The sequence below is a fragment of the Myzus persicae genome, unplaced genomic scaffold (assembly GCF_001856785.1).
Source record: "Myzus persicae strain clone G006 unplaced genomic scaffold, MPER_G0061.0, whole genome shotgun sequence".
Classification (NCBI taxonomy): domain Eukaryota; kingdom Metazoa; phylum Arthropoda; class Insecta; order Hemiptera; family Aphididae; genus Myzus; species Myzus persicae.
This window is the reverse complement of record NW_019103934.1, coordinates 1-22,620: the sequence shown is the minus strand read 5'-3', so window position 1 is coordinate 22,620 and position 22,620 is coordinate 1. Positions and strand designations below refer to the sequence as shown.

The window sequence follows — 22,620 nt, the reverse complement described above, 5'->3', positions numbered from 1 at the left end:
AAAAAATCATCCGGTTCGGATAAATATTTCGACTAATTAAAATGAATTCGCTAACGAGTCTTAATGTTTTAATGTCTCGAAGTTACAAGAGTTAACGAGTTGTTTACGTTCATATTCCGAGGTTATAACTTGTATACCGCGGTATAGTGTATGATTTAGAGTATAAGTTTAACGACGGTAATAATATCGAGCGATCGGTATCGAGAGAACTGCAATAATTTAGCTATGTAAAGTCAATCGCAATACGACAAAATAATATTTAATAACGTTATCTTATTCTCTTGAAATGTCTATACGAGAATCAATTTTCGAGCATCGAGATCGATGGAAACTTCTATAGACGGGACAATAATATTATTATTAAATTACAATTTACAATTACAATACTACTTATACTTATGTACAGTAAAAATATTATCATTTTACTTAATTTATAGGAGTAAATAATAACGCATAGTTATATGTTATTACGTAGGTACCTAATCGCTTGTAGGTGGGCGTGCCTATGATATTCTAACGGCGTAGGTATATAACGAGCGAGTGTTAATTAATAACATTTAACTCGTCGATTTGTTTTATCGAATTTTCGCCAGCGTTAAATCTAATACGGCACTAAAAATGCAAATGAAACGGTTTTTTTTCCTGTTGAACAAAGTAGGACACTCAAAAACGACAAACGAAAAGAACGTGCTGGTGTGATATGTATGTAATACAATATTAATGAATGTATCGAATATATGTATATAAAAGGATTTTAATGATACTGTTTTCGAGTCGATGAATCCTTGAGACCTGCATGACATACAACGCGTAGTCTTACATCGTCGCCTACGTCAGATATGATGTACATATACCTAACACAGTTCATTTTGTTCGCAGCGTTTGGCCCTAAGATGCAAGGGTGGCGAATCCCCCCCCCCCCAAATTCACTAAAAATAGATGGATCCAATTATGCCATTCCTTGTAGTAATACAATATTAATATACACTATATTCCTCCTCTAGAAATGGGTTCACGGTTATTTTCAAATCTGATTTTGCAGGACTCTGCAATAGTATTGCCCACAGAACACAAATGCCTAATTACGCTCATGGTGGTCGCAGTGCTACATAATATGTATTTATCGAACATATAAATGTACCAAATAATAACGAACATATATCACCTATAACCTAAGAAGTTTTACCAGAAACAAGTTTTCTCTTAAAAAATATGTTTACACGAAGTACTGCTGAGATTGTACCGCACTTTATACTATAATAACGTAATATCGCTGGTTGAATATTTTTATATTATTAAAATACTGCGAGATTGCAGAAATTCCGACGTTATTTCGGGTGAGCGGTGCTGTAAACAAAAAAAAAAACAGATAATTCAGTTTTTTTCGTTTTTTAATAAAGAAAGACAAAGAATACGAAAAAAAAACCCGTTTCGTATTCAGCCAGACGTCAATCGTTGGCGCGTTGTCGTTGAGTTATAAACCACCTGCGCCGAGTATTCGCATATTTGTTTCGAACATATATTTCTCGCTCGTACCTACGTCGCTTTTCGATGTAAGAACAATTAATACTCATTGACGTGCTATCGTCCGGCGTGTAAAATAAATAAGTGTAATAATACCGCCTTACCGGTATCGAATACGACCCGCCCAAAACGGCGGTCGAACAAAATGTACATAACGTTGTTATTATGTAACACTGACGACTATATATTCCTTAATTCTTTATAAATCGTATGTGATATAAGGTAGGTATACATTTTTCAATCGGAGTCGTGTATACACAGGTAATGTGAACCGAGAGGGAGAAAGACTTGACTCGTACCTACGATTGTGGTCGTGGTTGTGATTCTTGCGGTAGAGGTTGAGGGAGGGTGCCGCGGAATTCGATAACGGAAAACTGGCGCGCGTCAACTCGACGGCTCTCGCCGCTGATCACTTAGTGCCCGAAACGCATTTGCGTCCGAATCGATCATAAATCCGTCCATCGGGCTGGGCCATCGATCCGTATCCCGACCGGCGTTAGATGTATTTATGCAAATGAACACGCGATCGCTTTTAACGACCGCTGCATAACGTCGAATATATCACTATATGTGTTACGTGTTCACATCGGTATGTACACAACACAATACGCCAATCGCATTCGGCATATTTATTGAGTATTGTCCTGCAGCGGCTTTTTCGCTGCACCGAGTGGTCGCAGCGGGCTTTCCTCCGCGACGTCGTCGGGTGAGATGATAATCGATCGGAGCCTCTCTTCGTGTCCGTACACATATAATAGTGGGTACATACAGATATTATGTTTGCGCTGTAGTAGTTGTATGTCCGTTATTATATTATATTATATTATATAGTCGGTACCTACCTACTTGCGGAACAATATTCTTTTGCCGCCGCCGCCCCCGGGACCGTCGATGTTTATCTCCGTACAAGCATTCCAGCGCGAGCGGAGATTGTGTGGGAACAAGTCGAGGTCTGTCCGTCGCTGCATCCTGCACACTTGCGTCACCGTCCCGGCCACTAATGCGCACCAATCTCGATTTCAACCGTCCCTATAAGGACCCGAAATTACCATTTTTTTTTTTTGTAAACACAACCCGTTTGTTGAGTTAAAAAACATTATCAGTAAAGGTTTCAACTAAAACAAAAAAATGTTTTTCGAAAATAATTTTGATTATATTCATAATATACTTATTTTAGTATTCTATGTTTACATTTAACAATTTAAGTTCGTTTTTACTGAACAAAAGCATAATATAGGTGAATGATTTTATGTATGTTATTGAGTTCCTTTGCCCGATATGCATATACATTACCTTAGCTATACCTTTTCCAAGTTTCAACTGGCAACGACACGTGATTGTTGTTGCCAATCAGCTGTGATATATTGTTGCGGCTTCGCACGGTCGTAGGATTCATATTACATTATAGTTTTAAGTCTTTCGATGACGAATTATTGATCCAATGTGAATTTTCCAAGGTTTAACCGGTTTAGTGTTTCTCCTCACACTTTCCGTTTATCCTCAATTTTCACAAGTTAGTAGGTTATGCACCAGACACGGTGCCGTTGTTAATTATTGAATGTGTTTGCTACCACACGAGGCTAGCCCTTATAGTTTATGGTTTAGAAGTTTTCTTTTGTGTTTAATACCATAGGGTCGTTTGGCTTAGTAAAACATGTGGCCCGAAAAACCTCAATATTTAAGTCGACGATGACGTGTCGAATATCAAAATACTTGAACCGTATATATTATAATAAACAATAAAGTACATTATCGTCGCTAAACATTATATATATTATGGAGCATTATAATAGTCGCCTGCAGTTTGTTCGGGCTTTAGAAAAGCGGCGTGTATAGACTAGAAGTGGGCTGGGCTTGCTTTGTTGTGCCTAGGATTTTTCCGACCGCCAAACTCCGTCACGCCATATTATTATACTTCGTATAATATATATATTCAAATACCCAATGTGTGTGTGTAATAATAGCCCTTCTCCGTACCCGTCGCGTTTTTACTTTTTTCCCCCGCCGAAAATTCGTGTGCGATCAGCGCATAATATCACGATAAAATAATATCGTGTCGCCAATCGCAGGGGTTTCGTGCGATCCGGGTGTGGGTAGGCGGTTGCCCTCGGTCCCCCGTCGTGGCAAGGGGGCAGTCAACGGTTTGGGTGGATTTATCCCACCCGCTTTGGACGACGGACCCTGTCAGTGGCAGCCGCAATTGGAGACGAACGCGCCATTATATATTATTATTATTATTATTACATATATTACATCTATTATTATATTATACGCGTATTATACGGGCCGTGTGTAACATAATCCTCGACCGGCTGCCATGTTGGACAGCTGGGACGGCCATTTTATTTGCAGACTTATAGAATTACAAATTGGTTTTTTGTTTTCGTTTTATTTTGCGAGTAGGTACATTGTATGCAATGTCTAGGCCGCCATGGGGTTAAAAAGGGGTGTCGGACAGAACGAAATGGCTGCGGTGCGTACAATACACATCGCATCATTGTTTATGCCACTGCGATATTATTGTGTGCAGTGTTCGAATACATACATGAGCGAAGATGTCGAGAGCATAAAAGTTTAATTATGAGCAAGTCCGAAAGTATTAAATTGTTTTTAGAATTATATTTTCGCCGTTTATAATTATTGCGTCTCTAAAGCCCTCACAAATCGTGTTTTTGATATTTTTGTTTCAAGTGTAAGCCGTGGGGAATACGTAATTATTACCACCTTTGGTCTTTCATCGTATAGGCAGAGTCGCGACAAACAAACATCTCTGCAGATACGATTGTATAGTTATACTTAAATCAATCGCGTCATACCATAACATATGAGCAGTCATATACAATAATACGAGATATTGATTTTAAACGAGTTGATACCTATACTTATATTATGCCTGGTGCAGTTAAATGGCTATACTATTTATGATTACATTGCCAATTTATTAGTTCGAATGAAAATGGAATTACTACATAAACAATTTCATAATTTATATTTTGGCAGTTCTGCAGCCGAGAGCTTTTTATATAATGAAAAGTTAAGTTCAAAAGTCAGTTTTCAAACATATGACTCTATATATATCGTGAACGGCTAACTCGCTAAAGCTTACACGACCGGGTTCTAGGAACCCCTCCCCCCCCCCCGAATCACCACCATCTCGTTCCGAGGGCGAATCTTTGTGCACATAATACACCTATTGGTGCCTGACCGAGAGAGATCTGCATATTACGTACTTACACGTTTATTTCCGCGTATATGGGTAAAGCGGTTTATCGTCTATTATATTATTACACTACCATTGTGTGGGCACATTAGACGATATCGTATAAAATGTACATTATAACAAGGGCAGCGTTCGTTCAGCCGCGGGTTGATGAAATTAAAACCACGTACCCATTATAAATACCCGACAAAACGCACGCGAAAACACGAAATAATATAATAATTATACGGTCTAGTTTCCGTCGCGAGTGCGGTTCGTATGGGTACCTCTACCTACGTGTCGTTATTATTTTTTATTTCCGTCGCGTTTTGGTCTTCGTGACGTGCGGCGGTCTAGTTTTCAAAACGATACAACATATTTTAATGTTATGCAGTGCACGCTGTATACGAAACGGCGATTTGCCGTCGGTGTACGCATTTCAAAATTGATAGTAATTGTGTGTCGGTCGGTCCGGTTTCCCAGCTTATGTATAGGTATTATATACATACACCGGCGTCACAATCATTATCAAAAATTATCACAATCCTACTTATGAGTAAGCTTGTGTGTGTGATATTATACATTAGGTATATGTTTATAATACCTATCGCGTGAGATACAAGAATCGTACTAGCCACAAGGTCTACGCTGCTAATTGATTTTTTTTCTCCGTTCCGTTCGCGGACGGTGAAAAAAAAAAAGCATAATTTAATTCCACAATCGTGTAAAACAAAAGGAAAACAGTGTTTTACACAATGGTATCTAATAATATAATGATATACCTGCGTACATATATAATGGTAATATTTTTATTCTCACGGAGCGTCGAAATCCCCCCCCCTCCCCAGCCATACCGGGTCGATGCGATTACCGTACGGATTCGCACAAAATGGCCGCTCGCATATACTATAATATACAATACCTAATAACATAATATAGCAACAATATTATAGCCGCATATATTATCGATAATATACGCGTACTTGAAAAATAATGGTAAATATAATAACACATTGTCATACATTTTTTGGACTCCGGGTCTTCCGGCTTAGTATAATATTCTATATCATGATATATATGTGGCGTATACGTCATGACATGTCAATACTTATATTATAATACACAGTACGACAGAGAGGCTTCCACAATATCAATAATAATAATAATAATAATAATAGGTACATTTCTATGCATTGTTATATTATTCTATATAATGTGTGTGTGTGTGTGTGTGTGTGTGTGTGTGTGTGACGACAAGCTCGTCGTCGTCTCTCCGGTGCATCGTGTTTATCTGATCCGACCCAGTATACCCGGGTGGTGTAGGCACAGCGAGTGTGTATACAATAATATAACGAACGGCGTTTTCGCACGACCGGCTGTTGAGGAGGATATCAAGATGGACGTCGCATCTACCCGTATAGGTATAGATGTACGTACACCTACTATGAACCCCGACCGTTTCGTTATCAAATTTATTTTAAAACTGTAAATCGTCTCGCTATTATTATTATTATTGTTTCTCCCCCGCCGCTTGTGCACGGAATACCGAGACGTGCACGGAGCTAATATAATATAGAGAAGTCGTCGCGTGTAATCCGGCAATATCCGTCGGCCGAGTGAAATAAAAATACGAGAAACAATATTATGGTAACCGTCACGAAAAGCGACACGACTTTTGGCCGTCGCCACCGTGGTGGGAATAGCTCTGGTTGCAGGGTTCCCCGTAATCGGGCGTTTACACGCAGCTGATAGAAAGCAAATAATATAGTAATAATATGTTTATGAGTAAAGTTATAAGCGTCTACTATCGCGCCTTGTGATTCAAACCGATTTTTTATTCGTCGTGTGAATTCGCTACCAATTTGGCGTCGAAAATGTCTATACCTATATTGCCAGACATAATATTATACGGTTAAGTGTTGTGGGCATGAATTATAATAAATCTCTATAGAATTGAAATCATCTAGGTGCTGCAGTACCTGTACGGCTGTATCTCCCTACCCGCGTGTGTGCGCGTGTGTGTATGTGTGCATATTATGTCGTATTGTGTGAAAAAAAATCGTTGCCCGGAACTACGGCGAGTGCAGTCGTCGAAACGGGCGCCCGACGAAATCGAGAAGAAGTGAAAAAAAAAATTCTAAGGGTGTATGAAATATAAGTTCTCGAGAAGCTTCTCGTGATATACGTACAATATATCATAATATCGTGTATATAATATATATAGGTGCGTGATAATAATTACGATCGCTCTCAGACTTTCAACAAAACTACTCTCTCGCGCCCGTCGCGACCCTCCAGCACCGACGACGACGTACACACACACACACACACACACACATACTAGACGTGTGTATATATATGTATATCATACACGGACTAGACGAGCTCGTAATTACTTTTCATCGTTTTTTTTTTCCCTTTTCTTTTTTTGTCTCTGCTGCAGCTCGTTCATTACACGACACGACGACCCGAGTACTTATATCATGATGCACACACACACACACACACACACACACACACACACACACACACACACACACACATTCACACTCGCCAACTTTAACTCTTAGATGTGTACATATTCGAGTGCGTGTGCGTAGGTACACACACACACATATATATATATATATATATATATAATATCATCTACAGAGTGTATAGTCATGTGTGTGCCCCCCCCCCCCAACCGTCCATATCGTCACGCCAAACAAGCGCGTAATACACGCGTGGAACAAAAATTACCGTCGTCGCGTCCTATACACGCCCGTTCATTAAAGTGTGTGAAGCATTGTTACGCGACACCCCCGGAGAAAGGCGCCGGCGTTTGTGCACGGTATATATGGTGTGCAATTCATTTCGCACAGCCCTCTCGACTATTATTGCGGCGCTGCTGTTGCGGCGGCGACATTGATCTATTGCCGCCACCGCGGAAATTTTTTTTTTTTTTTTGTCACCTCTTCGCCGTCGGTCGGTTTCCTCGATTTATTATTATTGTGTGTGTGTGTGTGTGTGTGTGTACCCCCTATACGACGGCTACGTCGCCTCGTTTCAGCCCTCTCTCCCGTGCCCTCGCCGCCCCCCCACACTATTGCACGGAAACCTCATATATATTTTATATCATACGGCGCGTGTACAGATTATAATATAATATATGTATATAGACGGGGGTGCTGTCTGCTTTTTGTTTTCTCTCCGCCGCATCACTTAAAAGTTATACTACGCGTACTAGTGCGATTAATTACGAAACGTCGAACGGTGTATTATGTTATTATGTATATTAGAGCCCTGCTGAGCCGGAGTGACGGGTTATGTCGTGAAGCTTTTGCCAGACGAGGACGCATATAATACAATGATAGCGACGCATCGAATTATTGTACATATTTTCTCTGATCCCAACGAACCCACCGTGAGTGCCAAATCTATAATACAGACCGACGACCGGGATCGGCGACTTGACAACAGCAAAATATGCGTAAAATATTTACGACTGTCGTATAAAGTAAATTCGTTTTCGGTTTTATGTATACCTGCCGAGGCGGAGATTGAGGTGAACTCGTTACCGCGCACTGCGAAAACTATAACCTCTAAAAAAAAATAAAGCTCACCTGAATATCTGACACGTCGCGATCGGGCTTAAAGCGGTATGCCGTGGAGAGCATAGCAGTCCAATAATACTCGTGGCATCCGCGCTTACAATTTACACGTAGGTACATTTATTGTAGAGATTATTATTATTTTCCGCACCCGCAGAAAGGACTTAACGATTCCGATGCGCAACCCAATTACTATTCCTTTTACACCATTCGTTTTATTTATCCAGACAGAACAAAATAAATAAATAACACGTCCTCGGAGCAAAAAAACATTTTCACGACTCTTTCAACCGCACGCACGACGCTCTCTCGTCTATATGTATATCTATATTAAGTCGGCTTTTATTTTACCCGATGACTTTCGGTTGTTGCATAATATATTATATTGAATCGAGCTTCTGCGGCAGGTGTTCGAGGAAAAGTCGTATATTTTTTTCTCGCGATTCTTTGACAGTATAATATATAAATATATTATATTATTATATTATGTAACCAACCACTTAGCAGTATAACGCACTGTCGTTAAGTTCGCCCGCTCGTAACTTTCGAATATGCCTGCGTGTATATTAGTACGCGGTTTATTTGTCGAACGATGTAAATGTAATATATAATGCCAGAAACAAAACTGATTTTTATCGACCCAATTTCCGATCTTTTTGAACTCTGGGCGAAAGACAATAGACTGCCAGAATGAACACATCTATACGGTTGGCTCGAATTATCGATAAGCCGCGGAAAACAAATTGAAATAACTATATTCAATAATAATAAAATATTCGGTATATAGGTTTGTACGTAGGTATTCACCGTGTACCTATAACATTATATATGGTTCCGCAGGAGCATTAGTGAAGTTAAAAACACGGTTTAATTCCCACAAAAGCTGTCGTAATGCAATAATGAATAACTGTACAACAATGGCAACGATGGAACATTTCGTATAATATATACCCATACGGCTAGGTATGCCTATATATTATAGTTTACATATAATTGTGTCCGAGAGAGAAAAACAGGACTGCAAATGCGGCGTGCACAGGTAAATGTGCACAGGATAAGGACGAGAGAGAGAGGGGTGTACGAGTGTGTGCGGAGAGAGAAGGAGCAGGACGAACATGTTTATAATCCCGGTAGTTATTTTTCGCTGTACTCTTTTATACTACATTAATCTTACACCACCGCAATTACGCGTGCAGTAGTGTAACCGCAAAAATGTGGTTTACTTTTTTTCCTCTACCGTTAATCATATTTGCATAAAACCATAGTCTGCGTGTACCTACTCTATTAAAGTACATTTAACCGGATAAACGTTTATTTCGTTTTCATTATTATTCGATATTTACGAAATGAAATATTGCGGTATGTAATCTCTTATTCCGTTTACCTACAAGCTATAATGTTTTGCTGCTATATTTGTTAAAAAAAAAAAAAAGAAAAAACACGTTTAACTAGATTGGAATTATTTACGACCAAATTGACTGCATTTTTTTCCCTCCGTCTGCAGTGTGTGTGTGTGTGTGTGTGTGTGTGTGTATAGTTTCGATGCAAACCTCTGGAAAATATATTTTATAATAGCATTTGTTCCGCAGTGTATTATGTTAAACTTTAAAACGTAGGTATTAATATTATTATTATTATTATTATCGGATCATAATATACATGCTATTGACCATTTGATTTTTTGTAAAAAAAAAAATAACGATTACACAGCACGCAGTAAAAACTCTCAACTGTATAGTTATTGCGTATGCCTGTATATTATACATCCGAAATGCGCCCCATGTAGATTGTTTGCAGACTTGCAGTGCAGTACTTTGGTGTACGACACATTATATTTTATTAGGTATTTTATCATAATAATATATAGCCTTTACGTTTTCTCGGGAACCAACGACGAGCGTTTGCGCGGAAATCAATTTTCCGCTGGAAATTGCGACCGAACGAATCCGATTGACTCAAAATTTGAATCTCGAACCACTAATATTACGTATAATATATATATATACGACATGTACGTACAATATCCGGTTAGTGATTTCAATAATATATATACATATATATATATGCACCACCTCTGCACACCGCGCATGGATATACAACTGTATCCGGAAAAGCCAATAATGCAAAGTATATCCGACTCTTTATAATATTATGTTACGCGCACGCATTGTGTCATATACAGGCGTGTTTGAAATGTTTGAATTGCCCTTATGACTGGTGGTGTGGGCAACAAGACAATAATATAATATGAGTATATGTACACGACGAGCGGTTGTCTGCGAATTTGTGTCCATATAGTAATTCGACGGATAAAATGCATTTGACGTGGTGCATTTACGACACCGTGCCGCCGCCACCCTTATATACTTACCCTTATCACGCTCCACGTATAGGTATATATTATTATCGCTCATACACCATAATATGTATTATATTAAACTAAGTGTGTGTGTGTGTGTAATATATAGTACCTTAGTGGAAAACCGTGTAGTCGACCGACATTCATCAAACCCAGGGCGGCGCACATCGGAACCCGTTTACCTGTGCTGCGAAACAACCACCCCTGTGCGCCTATATACCTATATACATATATATATATATATATATAGAAGCTGACAACACCTCTCCGGAGACGTCGTGTGTATTAGTTTTCGGTGTATATTATTGCTCACATATATTATATAGGTATTATTATGCCTACCCATAATAATATCGTATTTAGGTTCGATGATGTCATATTTTCCAATCATCCGTATTTATGTACAAATAATACGTTAACACTTATATATATATAAACACGCACATTTGTGCGATGATATTATATCATATTATATAGTACGTTCGAGTATCATCGGACCCGTCGTAAATGATATATATATTTTATAAACGTAAGCTCATACACCTATTTCTATTATCGGTGCCGAGGCGGTGATTGAGCGATGGAGGGGGGGGGAGAGGGCAATAGTTATATTGTATTGTGCTCGGACGGAGTGAAATATTTTTCGATAAACGAAGAATTCGAGGTCGCCGCGGTAATTACACACAGACAATATTATATATTATTATTGTTATATCTATTCGATGTACCTACCTGTAATATGCATGATGCGTATATACCGAGTGCATACAACAATGTAAAAAAAGAGCTCGTCTTTATAGACAATATTTTTACTGTCGGCTGCAGCTATATCATTATTATTATTATTGTAGTTACGTCGTTATTTGCCCGCGAGCATCGTTATATACATTTCAGTAATGGTTTTTTTTTTTTTTTTATCACATTTATTTAGACGAGTAAACGTGTGTTTACCGTTTTTTGCAATCACGTTAAATGGTGCGTTTTTTTTCTTACCCCTTGTATTATACTTTGGGATTGAGCTACCATATATTATATACGCCGTATACCTCAGTGCAGCGTGCTCTTGTTATATCACATATACTTATAGTTGCCGTATTGCGCGTGGAATTGAATAAACTGCGAAACAAAAATAGCATAAAGCAATATATATGTGTGTGTGTGTGTGTGTGTGTGTGTGTGTGTGTGTGTGTGTGTGTGTGTATGCTAGTATTGTAATAAATGCATAGTCGATCCGGACGTCGCGTCGATCCTATCTGCGGGGGCGGTGGCGGGCGATCGGTCGATTCGCCACGAGTAATTTGCTTAATAGTTTTGAGGTTTTTTAATCATTGCCCACGGCACTCTGACGGAAAACTCCCCCCTCCCCCCCTCTCGCCATCGTCGTCATTGCCTAAAACATGTATGCACTAATAACACAATAGACCGGCCGGGTATACGCACAATATTATATACGCGTGAACACGTACAGTTGTGGCCGTGGTTGTAGGCACAGTTGGTGGTGCGGGTGGTGAAGGGATACGACATAGCGCAGGGTACATCGGTGTGGGTATGTGGGTGCGTGTGAGTGTGTGTTTGCCTTGTATACGTATATATAGATTATGTGTGTGTGTGTGTGTGTATGTATAATGGCGGCATAATGGCTGACGGTTGACGGCTTGTGAGTCTCGCACACACACACACACACACACACACACACACGCGAGCGCGCTCTTCGCCTCTATGGTCGCCGCCGCCTAGTGAAATCTGACACTGACAGTGATTCATATTGTTGTCCCCTCGCTCGGTGCAACCCACACCCGCCGCACCCGCACGCCCTTCGCGAAAAGTCCCCCTGCCCACCACTCCCTTGCGCTTATACATCATGCACCGCGGGACTGACTCGCTGGTACACATAATATATAATATATATATTTTATACGTGTGTGTGTGTGTGTGTGTGTGTGTGTACGGGGCGCTCCGTCATCATATTTAATCAGCTTTTGTGCTTGGTTGGCCTCTTTTTGTCGTGTTTTGTATGTGTCTGTGTGTGCGTATGCCTCCTCCACCCCGTCCTACCTGTACACTGTTGAAGGAAAAGTTATTTTCCGACCAATCCCGCCACCCACCCTGCAGCCACTATCCACCCCGCAGCGATCTAACGTCGTATCGAGTCCTCTCGGTGCTCGTGAAAAGTTTAAAAAGAACGTTTGCGTATTGACGTTCAGCACACGGGGAATGGCGAAATTATAGTTTATTTCTTCGTTCCGCCAATGAAGCATTTTTCGTTCCACAAATATTATTTTTCTTGAATTTGTATTCATTTTTTTTTCAAAACAAAAATAACTGACGACTTTTTCTTTTACATCGCACAAGCATCAACAATCGCAGCAAAAAAAATGTTAAAGTGAACAACGAGATTTATTTTTTTTTATTGTTCATTAGAGATCAAACAAGTACCTATACTACCACATAACTTGGTTATTATTATAAAATAAAATATATCATTTTTATATAAAAAGAGAACACAATATTGTTTTTAAAGTCATCTTATGAACAACTATTTTTGAAGTACCTAAGTGTACATCAAATAAACATCATATAATAATGAAAATAAAACTGTTCATTTAATTTGCTCGTATAGTTTTTAGTACTTACCTATATTTTACCTTTTCTCGGAAACAACGTGTTCGATGAGCTCAAACACGCGCTGTATACAATATTTGGAGCTAGGTTAGCGTGATATAATTGCCTCGCAGCAACCATCGCATTATAACGATGTACAATATTGTACGATAATACTCGAGCATTATTGAAAACGGCCTCCCCCGGCGAAACAACCGCATCGATTCGAATTTAATTTCGTTCGTGTGACGGCAATACAATGTGTTGCCAAAGCACATTATAATGTATATAGTACAGCTGGTAGGCACCTCATAGTCGAAACAAATAAACGAGCGTTTACTGTGCGCGACACGTATACCCACATAGGCGGGCGGTCGACGGTCATCTGAATAACAATCGGGATTGTCTCGCGTTTTATAACATTTTCGCGGAGACCGGATACGCGTATTATAATATTATGTTATGCTCTTCGGTATACCAGTAGTCTTATGCGTATACCGCGGTGCTGGTAATCTCGGTGGCACACTTACGATAATATAATATATTTATACCCACATTGTATAGGTACCTATAGCCGTGTGCACAAACCCCATACGCGGTAATAGTCATCTGGTATTTGAATGCGCAAAGACATCCAGCGATTTTCGCGGCGCGATCGTTGAACCCGAACGGGGAAGACACGACGCCGAACGTGGGCGATACGCGAGAGGCGCCTGTTTGTCGCGTTCGAAAGTTTTTTGTTGTTGTTGTTGTTGTTGTTGTTGTTGTTTGTCCGCTCCGCTGCTGCAGCAGTTGTCGTCCCGCCCTTTTTTGTTATCCGCGGTAGGTAGGTCCCTACCTTTATGTACACGCGAAACGCGCTCGAGCTCGTCGCATAATGGCGAAATACTTTTTTTTAAGAGATGACGGCGGACTTTAAGTTCGCGGTGTTCTTTTGTGGAACGCGGTAAAAAGTGCTGTGACCCCGAGACAAAAGATCGTATGATACCATTATGGTTGCGTGTACCAATATATACACATTAAAAATATATATCTGTCTAAGTATATAGGTACCTATCAAAGCATACGGAACGTTTTGCGGTAGACCGTGCTTGCGGTGCTCGTGGGGTGGGACCGCGAGGGGTAGGTTTTCGTGTGGGGAGAAAAGTGGTGAATCATTGCGAAAACTATCGACTGCGGCGTTTATTGTTATAACGGCTGGCACGGATGGATATTTCGCCGTTTTCTGCAAGCTTTGAGATTTTTTCGGATTTTTACTCGCTTTATAAAATACAATATGGCATGATATATTATATAATAATTACGAGATTGACATTATTACGCTATACTCTGCGGGTCGCTTCGCGTATATAAAAAACACGAGTGCACTTTACCATTATAAGACAATATATAATAATACAATGTACATACGCCTATACCTGCGTGCGTCTATCGATTCGTCGCCCCACACACGACGACGACGACGTGCGTCACATAAAAATATTTCTCGCATAATGAACGACTGCACTGAGGAACTTCCTCGTGCGAATTATTTCGATTGCTAACGAGCAATATAATAATAATATTAATATTATTATTATGTTTATTATACGCTGGCGCGTAAAACTCATTAACGAAATACATCGGTTGCACTGCGCTTTAATGACGCACACGCGTAAAAGTTCTCGAAACGCTCACGCACTGCACAGAGTACCCGTATTATAATAGGTTATTTTGTACATATGGTGTTGATATGGCGTCAAAAGTGGGTAGGTACATACGCGTGAATTGTCGACAAGTACATATATTATACACGTGTAGGTACGTATATAATATAGTAATTTTCCTCGCTCTCTTTTCGCACACACATGCACGCACGCACTCCGCCGCCGTCGACTTTCTCCATTTCAATATTAATAATAATAATAATGGTAATATAATGGGTGCGTTTATTTATTTATTTTTTTCGAACCGGGGAAAAATTTCTCGATCGTTGCACACGAGTCGTAGGACACATTATTATTTTATGCGATGTACCTACGTATCAGCAGCGTACGTAGGATGGATGAGGTACACCTATATACACCGCTCCATGCAACCCCTACGTCGCCGTACAGCTGTGTGTACAACGCATCCCCCTGCAAGTGCATCATGTGTGTGCATAGTGCACATGCGCGGGGTCACTATATATATATATATATATATATAGCCGCCAACGATTGAAAGCTCTCATCTCTAATTGTTTCTACGCGAAAACGAAAACAAAAGTCCGACGACCCTCGCTTTCACCACTGTCCCGGCAACCCGCCTATACGTCCGTGCATGGCTACTATAATATATGTATATACTGTACCTATGCATAGCATGACATACAACTGTGCATTATAGGTGCCTCTACAAACTTATAATGTGTGTGTGTGTGTGTGTGTGTGTGTGCGTGTGTGCGTGTGTGTGGTGCCAAAGCCCAAGGCGATGACTATGTTGTGCGTATAATGTACGCACATGCACTGGAGTAGGGCCATGGCACTGCAGAGATCGCCCGGCAACCCTTCGTTTTCACACTTAATCAACACCAGTTTTTCCTAGGGGTTTTTTGTTCGTCCCGTCTCCCCAGTCCTAACCATCCCCCTTCATCGGACCCCCCCCAACACCTCTTCCGCCACTCGCACACTAAATAATGGCCGCCATTCCGTCCCCGCGGACCTCGCGTCCACATCACATGATACGTACACCCCGCCTGCACCGTCGAGTGCGTAATAATGTATTATATAACGCGAAGCGACTATACCACTGCAAGCGCCCCCGCAAGCCTATACGACCCGCTGTATATCGTCAGCCTGTGTCGACGTAACATTTCAAGTGCAGCGTTCCTCCTGCACGTCATAATACGTCCCATCATGTTATGTTTACGGATACAATACGACGTGGTGAATACTTTTAATAAACTAAATCTCAGAATACGATCGCCGAGGCTCGCGGAGGGCGGTAACCGGACGCGACCGCCCATATCTCGACAACCGAAGCCGCCATAATCATAACGGCGGACCGCGGTCAGGGGAGCACCTTTCCGCACCCCACCTACGCTTGCTCCTGTAAACATATAGCGGAAAAACAACCGCCTCGGGTTTTTGTTTTTTATACACCCTTGACCACGAGGGAGACATTCGATACGCACGGCGAGTTTCACAGGTTTCCCCCAACGTGTCCTCCACCGCTGTTGACCACATCCACGATAATATATTATCGCTTGTATATATATATATGTATATACATGTGTTCGTTCACACAGCAATATACAGACGACTAAGGATATACATGTGTATAATAGATAATAATAATATCGTTTTTTATACCACCTTCGTACGCAGCGTGTCCATGAACCTTGTATGGTTCTGTTATCCCCTCGACGGGTGCAGGTACCGCCCCGATTATCGCCCTAATACATACGCATATTGTATTATTGTGTATTATTTATCATTATTATAATGTATTCCGCGAAGACGACATTGTGTTTTTTAACAGCGAGGTGCGTTTAAAAATTAGGATACACTCTTTTAGGGTTTTGTCGTTTCGCGAAAAATAATATATTTATAGTTCCGGGTGAAGAGAAACGAGCAATTTATCGAAAAGAACCGTGCGTGATGCAGGATTCGTGTACAAGCAGGGCTGCAGTTATATATACGTAGTAGTACTTCTAGGGCGTTATTTTATTATTTCATTCGCTTTTCAGACAAAAAACTGCCTCAAAAACATATAATATATATATATATATATATATATACATAATACATTATACACGTTCCGCTTGTTTCTCTGAAAGGCGAAAGCTCTATATTTGCATACGCATGCGAAAGCGTTCGCTTAAAGTACAAACTCCTTCCCTTTAGTCGCGATCATCGGTTTTGACTAAACTCGAACGTTAAATCGCGCGATGACTGCGCAGGTATTTATTCGTATATTTATTTAAGTATCATGACGGCTGTGATGTATTATTGATCGCAACCCGAAAGAAAGCGATTACAATTTTCCAGTAGCATATTATAAAATTATACGTATATAGGCAGCATCGGGGTTTAAGAATGGCTATAACGTACGACGAAGTTGAAAACGATGACAAGTGAAATGCGTTGACCGAAACGACGACAATGTAATAATTCGTTCGAAAAAAAATAATTTCCAAACGTGATTCGAACGCGTACTTAAAAGCCGAAATAATACGCGTTTAACATACATACCTACCTAGGTTAATAATAATAATATAACAATCTTGTGCGTATATAACGACAGCGGGATTGTTTCTCGGGACGATTTATTATTTTGTGTCGGTCATTATTAAAACGATGTTTGATTGACTTCGCTGCTTCATCATCATTTGATCGGCAATAATGTACAACGTAAACTGCAGATGTCTACTACAAACTTTTATAATATGATATTTTCCGACCAATAATCGCACCGTGGTAAAGGCGCACGGCGTGGGGAAAAACGATATCGACACGTCACGTCATCGTTTATATACATATGTAGGTACCTACAACTATTCATCCATACGATCTTATAAATGATTTCATATAACATCGCATTATCGAATAGCTATTATATAATTATTCGTTAATGAGCACGTGTTTTCTACACAGTCGTATACGCCTTGTATAACCTAACTGAAAAGCCACCAGACGTCCGTCCGTGTCGCTGTAACACTATCTATCTGTACCTATATAGAAAACGTGAGTTCGACGAAAATCGTCGTAATTGCCTCCGTTCATCACTTTTCCCGTCGATGCTATAGTAATATATATGCGTCGTCGTGATCATTACATTTTCTTTCACCCCCCCATGTCAAACACAACTGCGCACCGCATCATAACTGTTCGCTCGTCATTATCATCATACGTCGCCCGTAACGCACTCGCACACACACGCCAAACAATGTACTCCGTCTACGTAGTTGCGTATAGGTAGGTATATTATACGAAAACAAAATCAAAAATCAGAAGAAGAAAAAAAGGTATTCCGCGCCGGCAAATCGATTCGTTATGACCGCCGCCGCCGTTGTCCGAGCCGTCCGAACGGGTCTCTCGAGAGCGTAATATTTTCTTATATTATATACACGTCCGGCTTGCCCAGCTGGCATTGACGATGACCAGACACATTCTTCGATCGCGCTCACCATACACAGGCGGGCACCCATCATGACATAACTATACATGTATTCGGTCGGTGGTCGAGTTAGGTAGGTATACGATACACATATTGTGTAGGTATATATTATATTATACGAGTGTAATAAATATGCGGTAGGCTGTGCTGCATTTATCGACGAAAACGGGGGTCGGCAAACGGTCGTTCAATAATAATAATAATAATAATAATAATAACAGCAATAAACATTTATGTCTTTTTTACGTCCTCCCGTGTATAAATGCACGCGGACTGCAGCGCGGACGACCGAGCCGTAGTCGTTATGTTATAAAGTTAAGGACCGGCAAGAAAGTTTATGGTATCGTCCGCGGGGCTATACAGACAAACAATAATCGTCGTGAGGAATGTATAGAAAATATCTTCACAGAAATAATATATTATACCAACCGTTGTGGTATCGTCTGCTGCAGACATATAGAACATATTAATCTGTACAGGAAAATCAAAACAAATTAATAATGCTGCTGTTGGCGCGGGCCACACAACGGAAACTGTAAAAGTATAGTATTATAGAACAATAATATTAATATAATATAATTGTATGCATCGCACCCGAACCGGATGAGTACGGTGTGCGTGCGATGTCAGCGCCGCCGGATGTGACGGGAAGTCAAAAGCTCGGCGGGGGCCGTTGCGCTATTCGTCCGCGATATTATACCTACGATATTGTATGATTATAGAAATCTCTACCGAAAATAATGATACTATCACTAATAATAATAACAATAATAATGATAGAATGTGAAAACTCGCCTTACAGTATGATATAGTCATATAATATGGCACACGTCACAAGCGGCGACACCGGTGGAGACAGGATAGGACGTCGCAATATTATATCCAGGACTCGAGTCCTGTTCTGTGCGTTTTCAGTCGTCGGCAGACATACGTTATTAGTATTATAATAATAAACTGTACACATTGCACATAGTGTAATATTATTAATTAACAATTACGAGTGCTGGGTATTTACTGCAGGATTTACAATCCTTGCACAGAGTATTTTATCGTTGTATACACCTATATGCAGTATAATCCGCCGCCGTATATCGACGTTCCGCTTAAATAATATAACGGGCACTGCAGTATATAATATATATATATATTATAATATTGTGCATATAACAACAATGGTGGTGCGAGCTCTCTACATGTAGATCCGCTTTCTAACCCGATGCACACTATTTTGTCTCGGAGCGTATATGATCGTAGGTATTGTGCATATTTCAGTACAATATAATATCATGCATATAATAGTGTCAGGTACACGATATACGAGCTGAATATTTTGCGAGATATCCCACAACGATGCTCATCTAAACTTAAATAATTATGGGTGCATGCTGTAATAGTATATAGCGCGTTGACCATACTATATACGCAGTAGTTTAAATTTGGAAAAAATTGACTTTTTAAATGAATAATGCAAGTTTAAACTGTGTAAAAAAAATATTTCTAAAAAATATTTACTTTTTAAGATGATATATTACGTATATCATTACAGTGAGTGTTTATACTGCGCTGTTGAAACATTGAACCTTCAATGCAAAACAGTATAATACTATGCTCGAACTATCTCAGAGAATAATTAAACTCGTAACTAACCGCGTAAACTATATATTGTTTCAGATTCCGGATAGACAACACGGACCACATAATCGACGTGAACAAAGGAAACCAGCCTTTCGAATACGACCAAGTGAACATCGTGTGTCCCGTGTACGCGCCTGGCACGCACGAGTCGGACGCCGAAAAGTACATCATCTACAACGTGAGTATACAGCTTAAACCTCCATACAAGCCTCTTCCTGGACAATAGATTTTACAAACATCGTTCTACCAATGAGTCCGATAGGTGCATCATATCTAAAATGATCTCTAGGCCTGCCTATTCCGTCGTCACCGCGGAAGCGGTTTAACATACCTCGAGGACTTTGCTGCAGTACATCCCCCGTGTATATAGGGTTTCGCAATCACAGAAACAATGGCTTTCCGTCCGCTGGTCAGATTTAAACACGTAATATATAATAACACGTGTGCGTGTGTGTAGTAATATGCACTCGCGAAAACTCGGAGGGGAGGAGATTTTTCACATTTCTACGTACGCAATACACCGGAATTATACGTCGTATTATTATTATCTACATCGCACTCGAGTCGAGAAAGTTTTACCCCGGTTCGTACCGCCGATGTGCACCGTTTCGTATGGTACTACATTGTAGTCGTGGTAATAGCACTCCTATAATACAATATAATGTGCGATATTACCTACCTACCAATATTATATTATACTCTATTATTATTTATTTATTTCCACTGCAGCGGCGGACAATGGGGCCATTGTCTGCGGCCGCCAAGACGACCTTTAACTCGGTCGATTTCAACGACTCTTATTAACGTGGCGTGTGACGGTAGTGGAAGGTTTAGGTCGGTGGTGGAGGCGGCGTGATTCGGTACAGGAGGTGCTGCAGGTGGTAGCGGTCGAGAGATAGCTAGGACAGTGAGGCGCTGCACGCTGCTGGCGCGTCAGCCGAGTGGTAAATTTGGCATTAATAGCAGCGGCGCGCTCGTCGCCGCCGAGACGCATATAACTTTTCGGCCTTTTCAAACTCCCGACTAATTGACGGCGGCCACCGACTTTATTGTTGTAGCACAATGCTGCCGCTATATACCACGGCCGATTTACAAGTTTTTGTTTGCCAGCGTCGGCGGAGAATTTCAGCACTGATGAGCTGTAGTCTCTCTCTCTCTCTCCGTTCCTCTTTCTCTATCGAAAACGCCATTGCAATATACACGCTACCCCTATATAATATAATATTATTCGGTACACTCGAAAAAGCTGCATCGTCCAACAAAACACGGGAGCACAATGGCGGAAGCGCCACGACGAAATTCGTTTCAAAACCAGAAATCGTAGTCGGTAAATGAGATTTGAACTCGTTTGCCAAAAAAAGAAAAAAAAAAGAAAGAAAACCGTTCAAAAAACAAGAAAACCCTCTGCTCGCCTATTTATATAATATATATCGTCAAATGTGTTGCCATATCAATCTCTCAAAACTCACCGTACACATATACTATGCTGCTGTACCTAATTCTACAACGGTTCCCTTTTTTTTTCGTTTCCAGGTGTCCAAGGAGGAATACGATATGTGCCGAATCACTAATCCCAATCCGAGGATCATAGCGTACTGCGACAAGCCGTACAAACTTATGTACGTCACCATAACGTTCCGGTCGTTCACGCCTCAGCCCGGCGGACTCGAATTTCAGCCGGGACAAGACTACTATTTCATTTGTGAGTATAAACTGCTATGTATACCTATATACTATGAGCGTCCGTCTAATAAAATATCCGCGTTTAGGTACGCCGTAAACTTACAATGCAGATAATACGCGAACCGGCTAAAACGATGTATATATGTGCGTACGCGTTGTTATTCTTAAAAGCTTTAAATCGTCGTAAAAAAAATGAGATCCGGGGATGATGGCGATAAACTCGTCGACGCGTAATGACGCCGCAAAGGGGGCTGGTGCCATCGTTTTATTACCGGCCGACAGAATATCATAACAATATATTATGTTATGGCGAATCAATATATGGCGGCCGTTTTCGAGTTCCGCTCTGCGAGATGAACGGCACCGCCGCTCGTCGTCCGGTTATTAGGGCGTGTCGTTATTTTTTAAAAATTTTGTTATTTTTTTTATTACACCTAGAGAGTTAAGTTTGGCACGTCCTGAAACCCGATCGTATCTGAATTCAACGAGAATCGACTCGGTATCGAAATTCCACTGAAAAAACATGTTCACGCACTTCCGCTATAATATATTATTATATAATGAACAAAATTGCTGATATGCCAAAACATCGTTCAAAGTCAAGAACTCGTCAGCGTGATATTTTTCTTTCATAACGGTTTTCGTGAAGTTTGAGTCCACATTTTAAATGTTTACTATTTTAAATTTTACTACACTCATTATACTAAAATCTATATAGATACCAACGATTTTCTGTAGCAGTACCAGCCACGAGCTAAACACGGCCCTTATACCATATATATAGAAGAATGTTTATTAGTGGTTGAACAATCTCGCTTCCATTACGGTTGCTTAAATTGTTCGTTCTTTGAAAATATTACTCAAATAGTTACATGTTATTATGTTCA

At 40.4% G+C, this 22,620-nt stretch overlaps 1 protein-coding gene across 1 annotated transcript in view; it reads left to right on the top strand.

Moving 5' to 3' along the window:
• LOC111036600 (ephrin-B2-like) overlaps positions 1–21,770 on the top strand; it is a gene marked incomplete at its 3' end in the record, with an annotated part of 256,173 nt that extends 234,403 nt beyond the window's left edge. Inside the window, exons 2-3 of the mRNA XM_022318682.1 lie at positions 20,087–20,228; positions 21,584–21,770. Coding sequence (XP_022174374.1) covers positions 20,087–20,228; positions 21,584–21,770 — 329 coding nt within the window. The remainder of the gene's footprint in view (positions 1–20,086; positions 20,229–21,583) is intronic.
• Between the last annotated feature and the right edge of the window lie 850 nt (positions 21,771–22,620).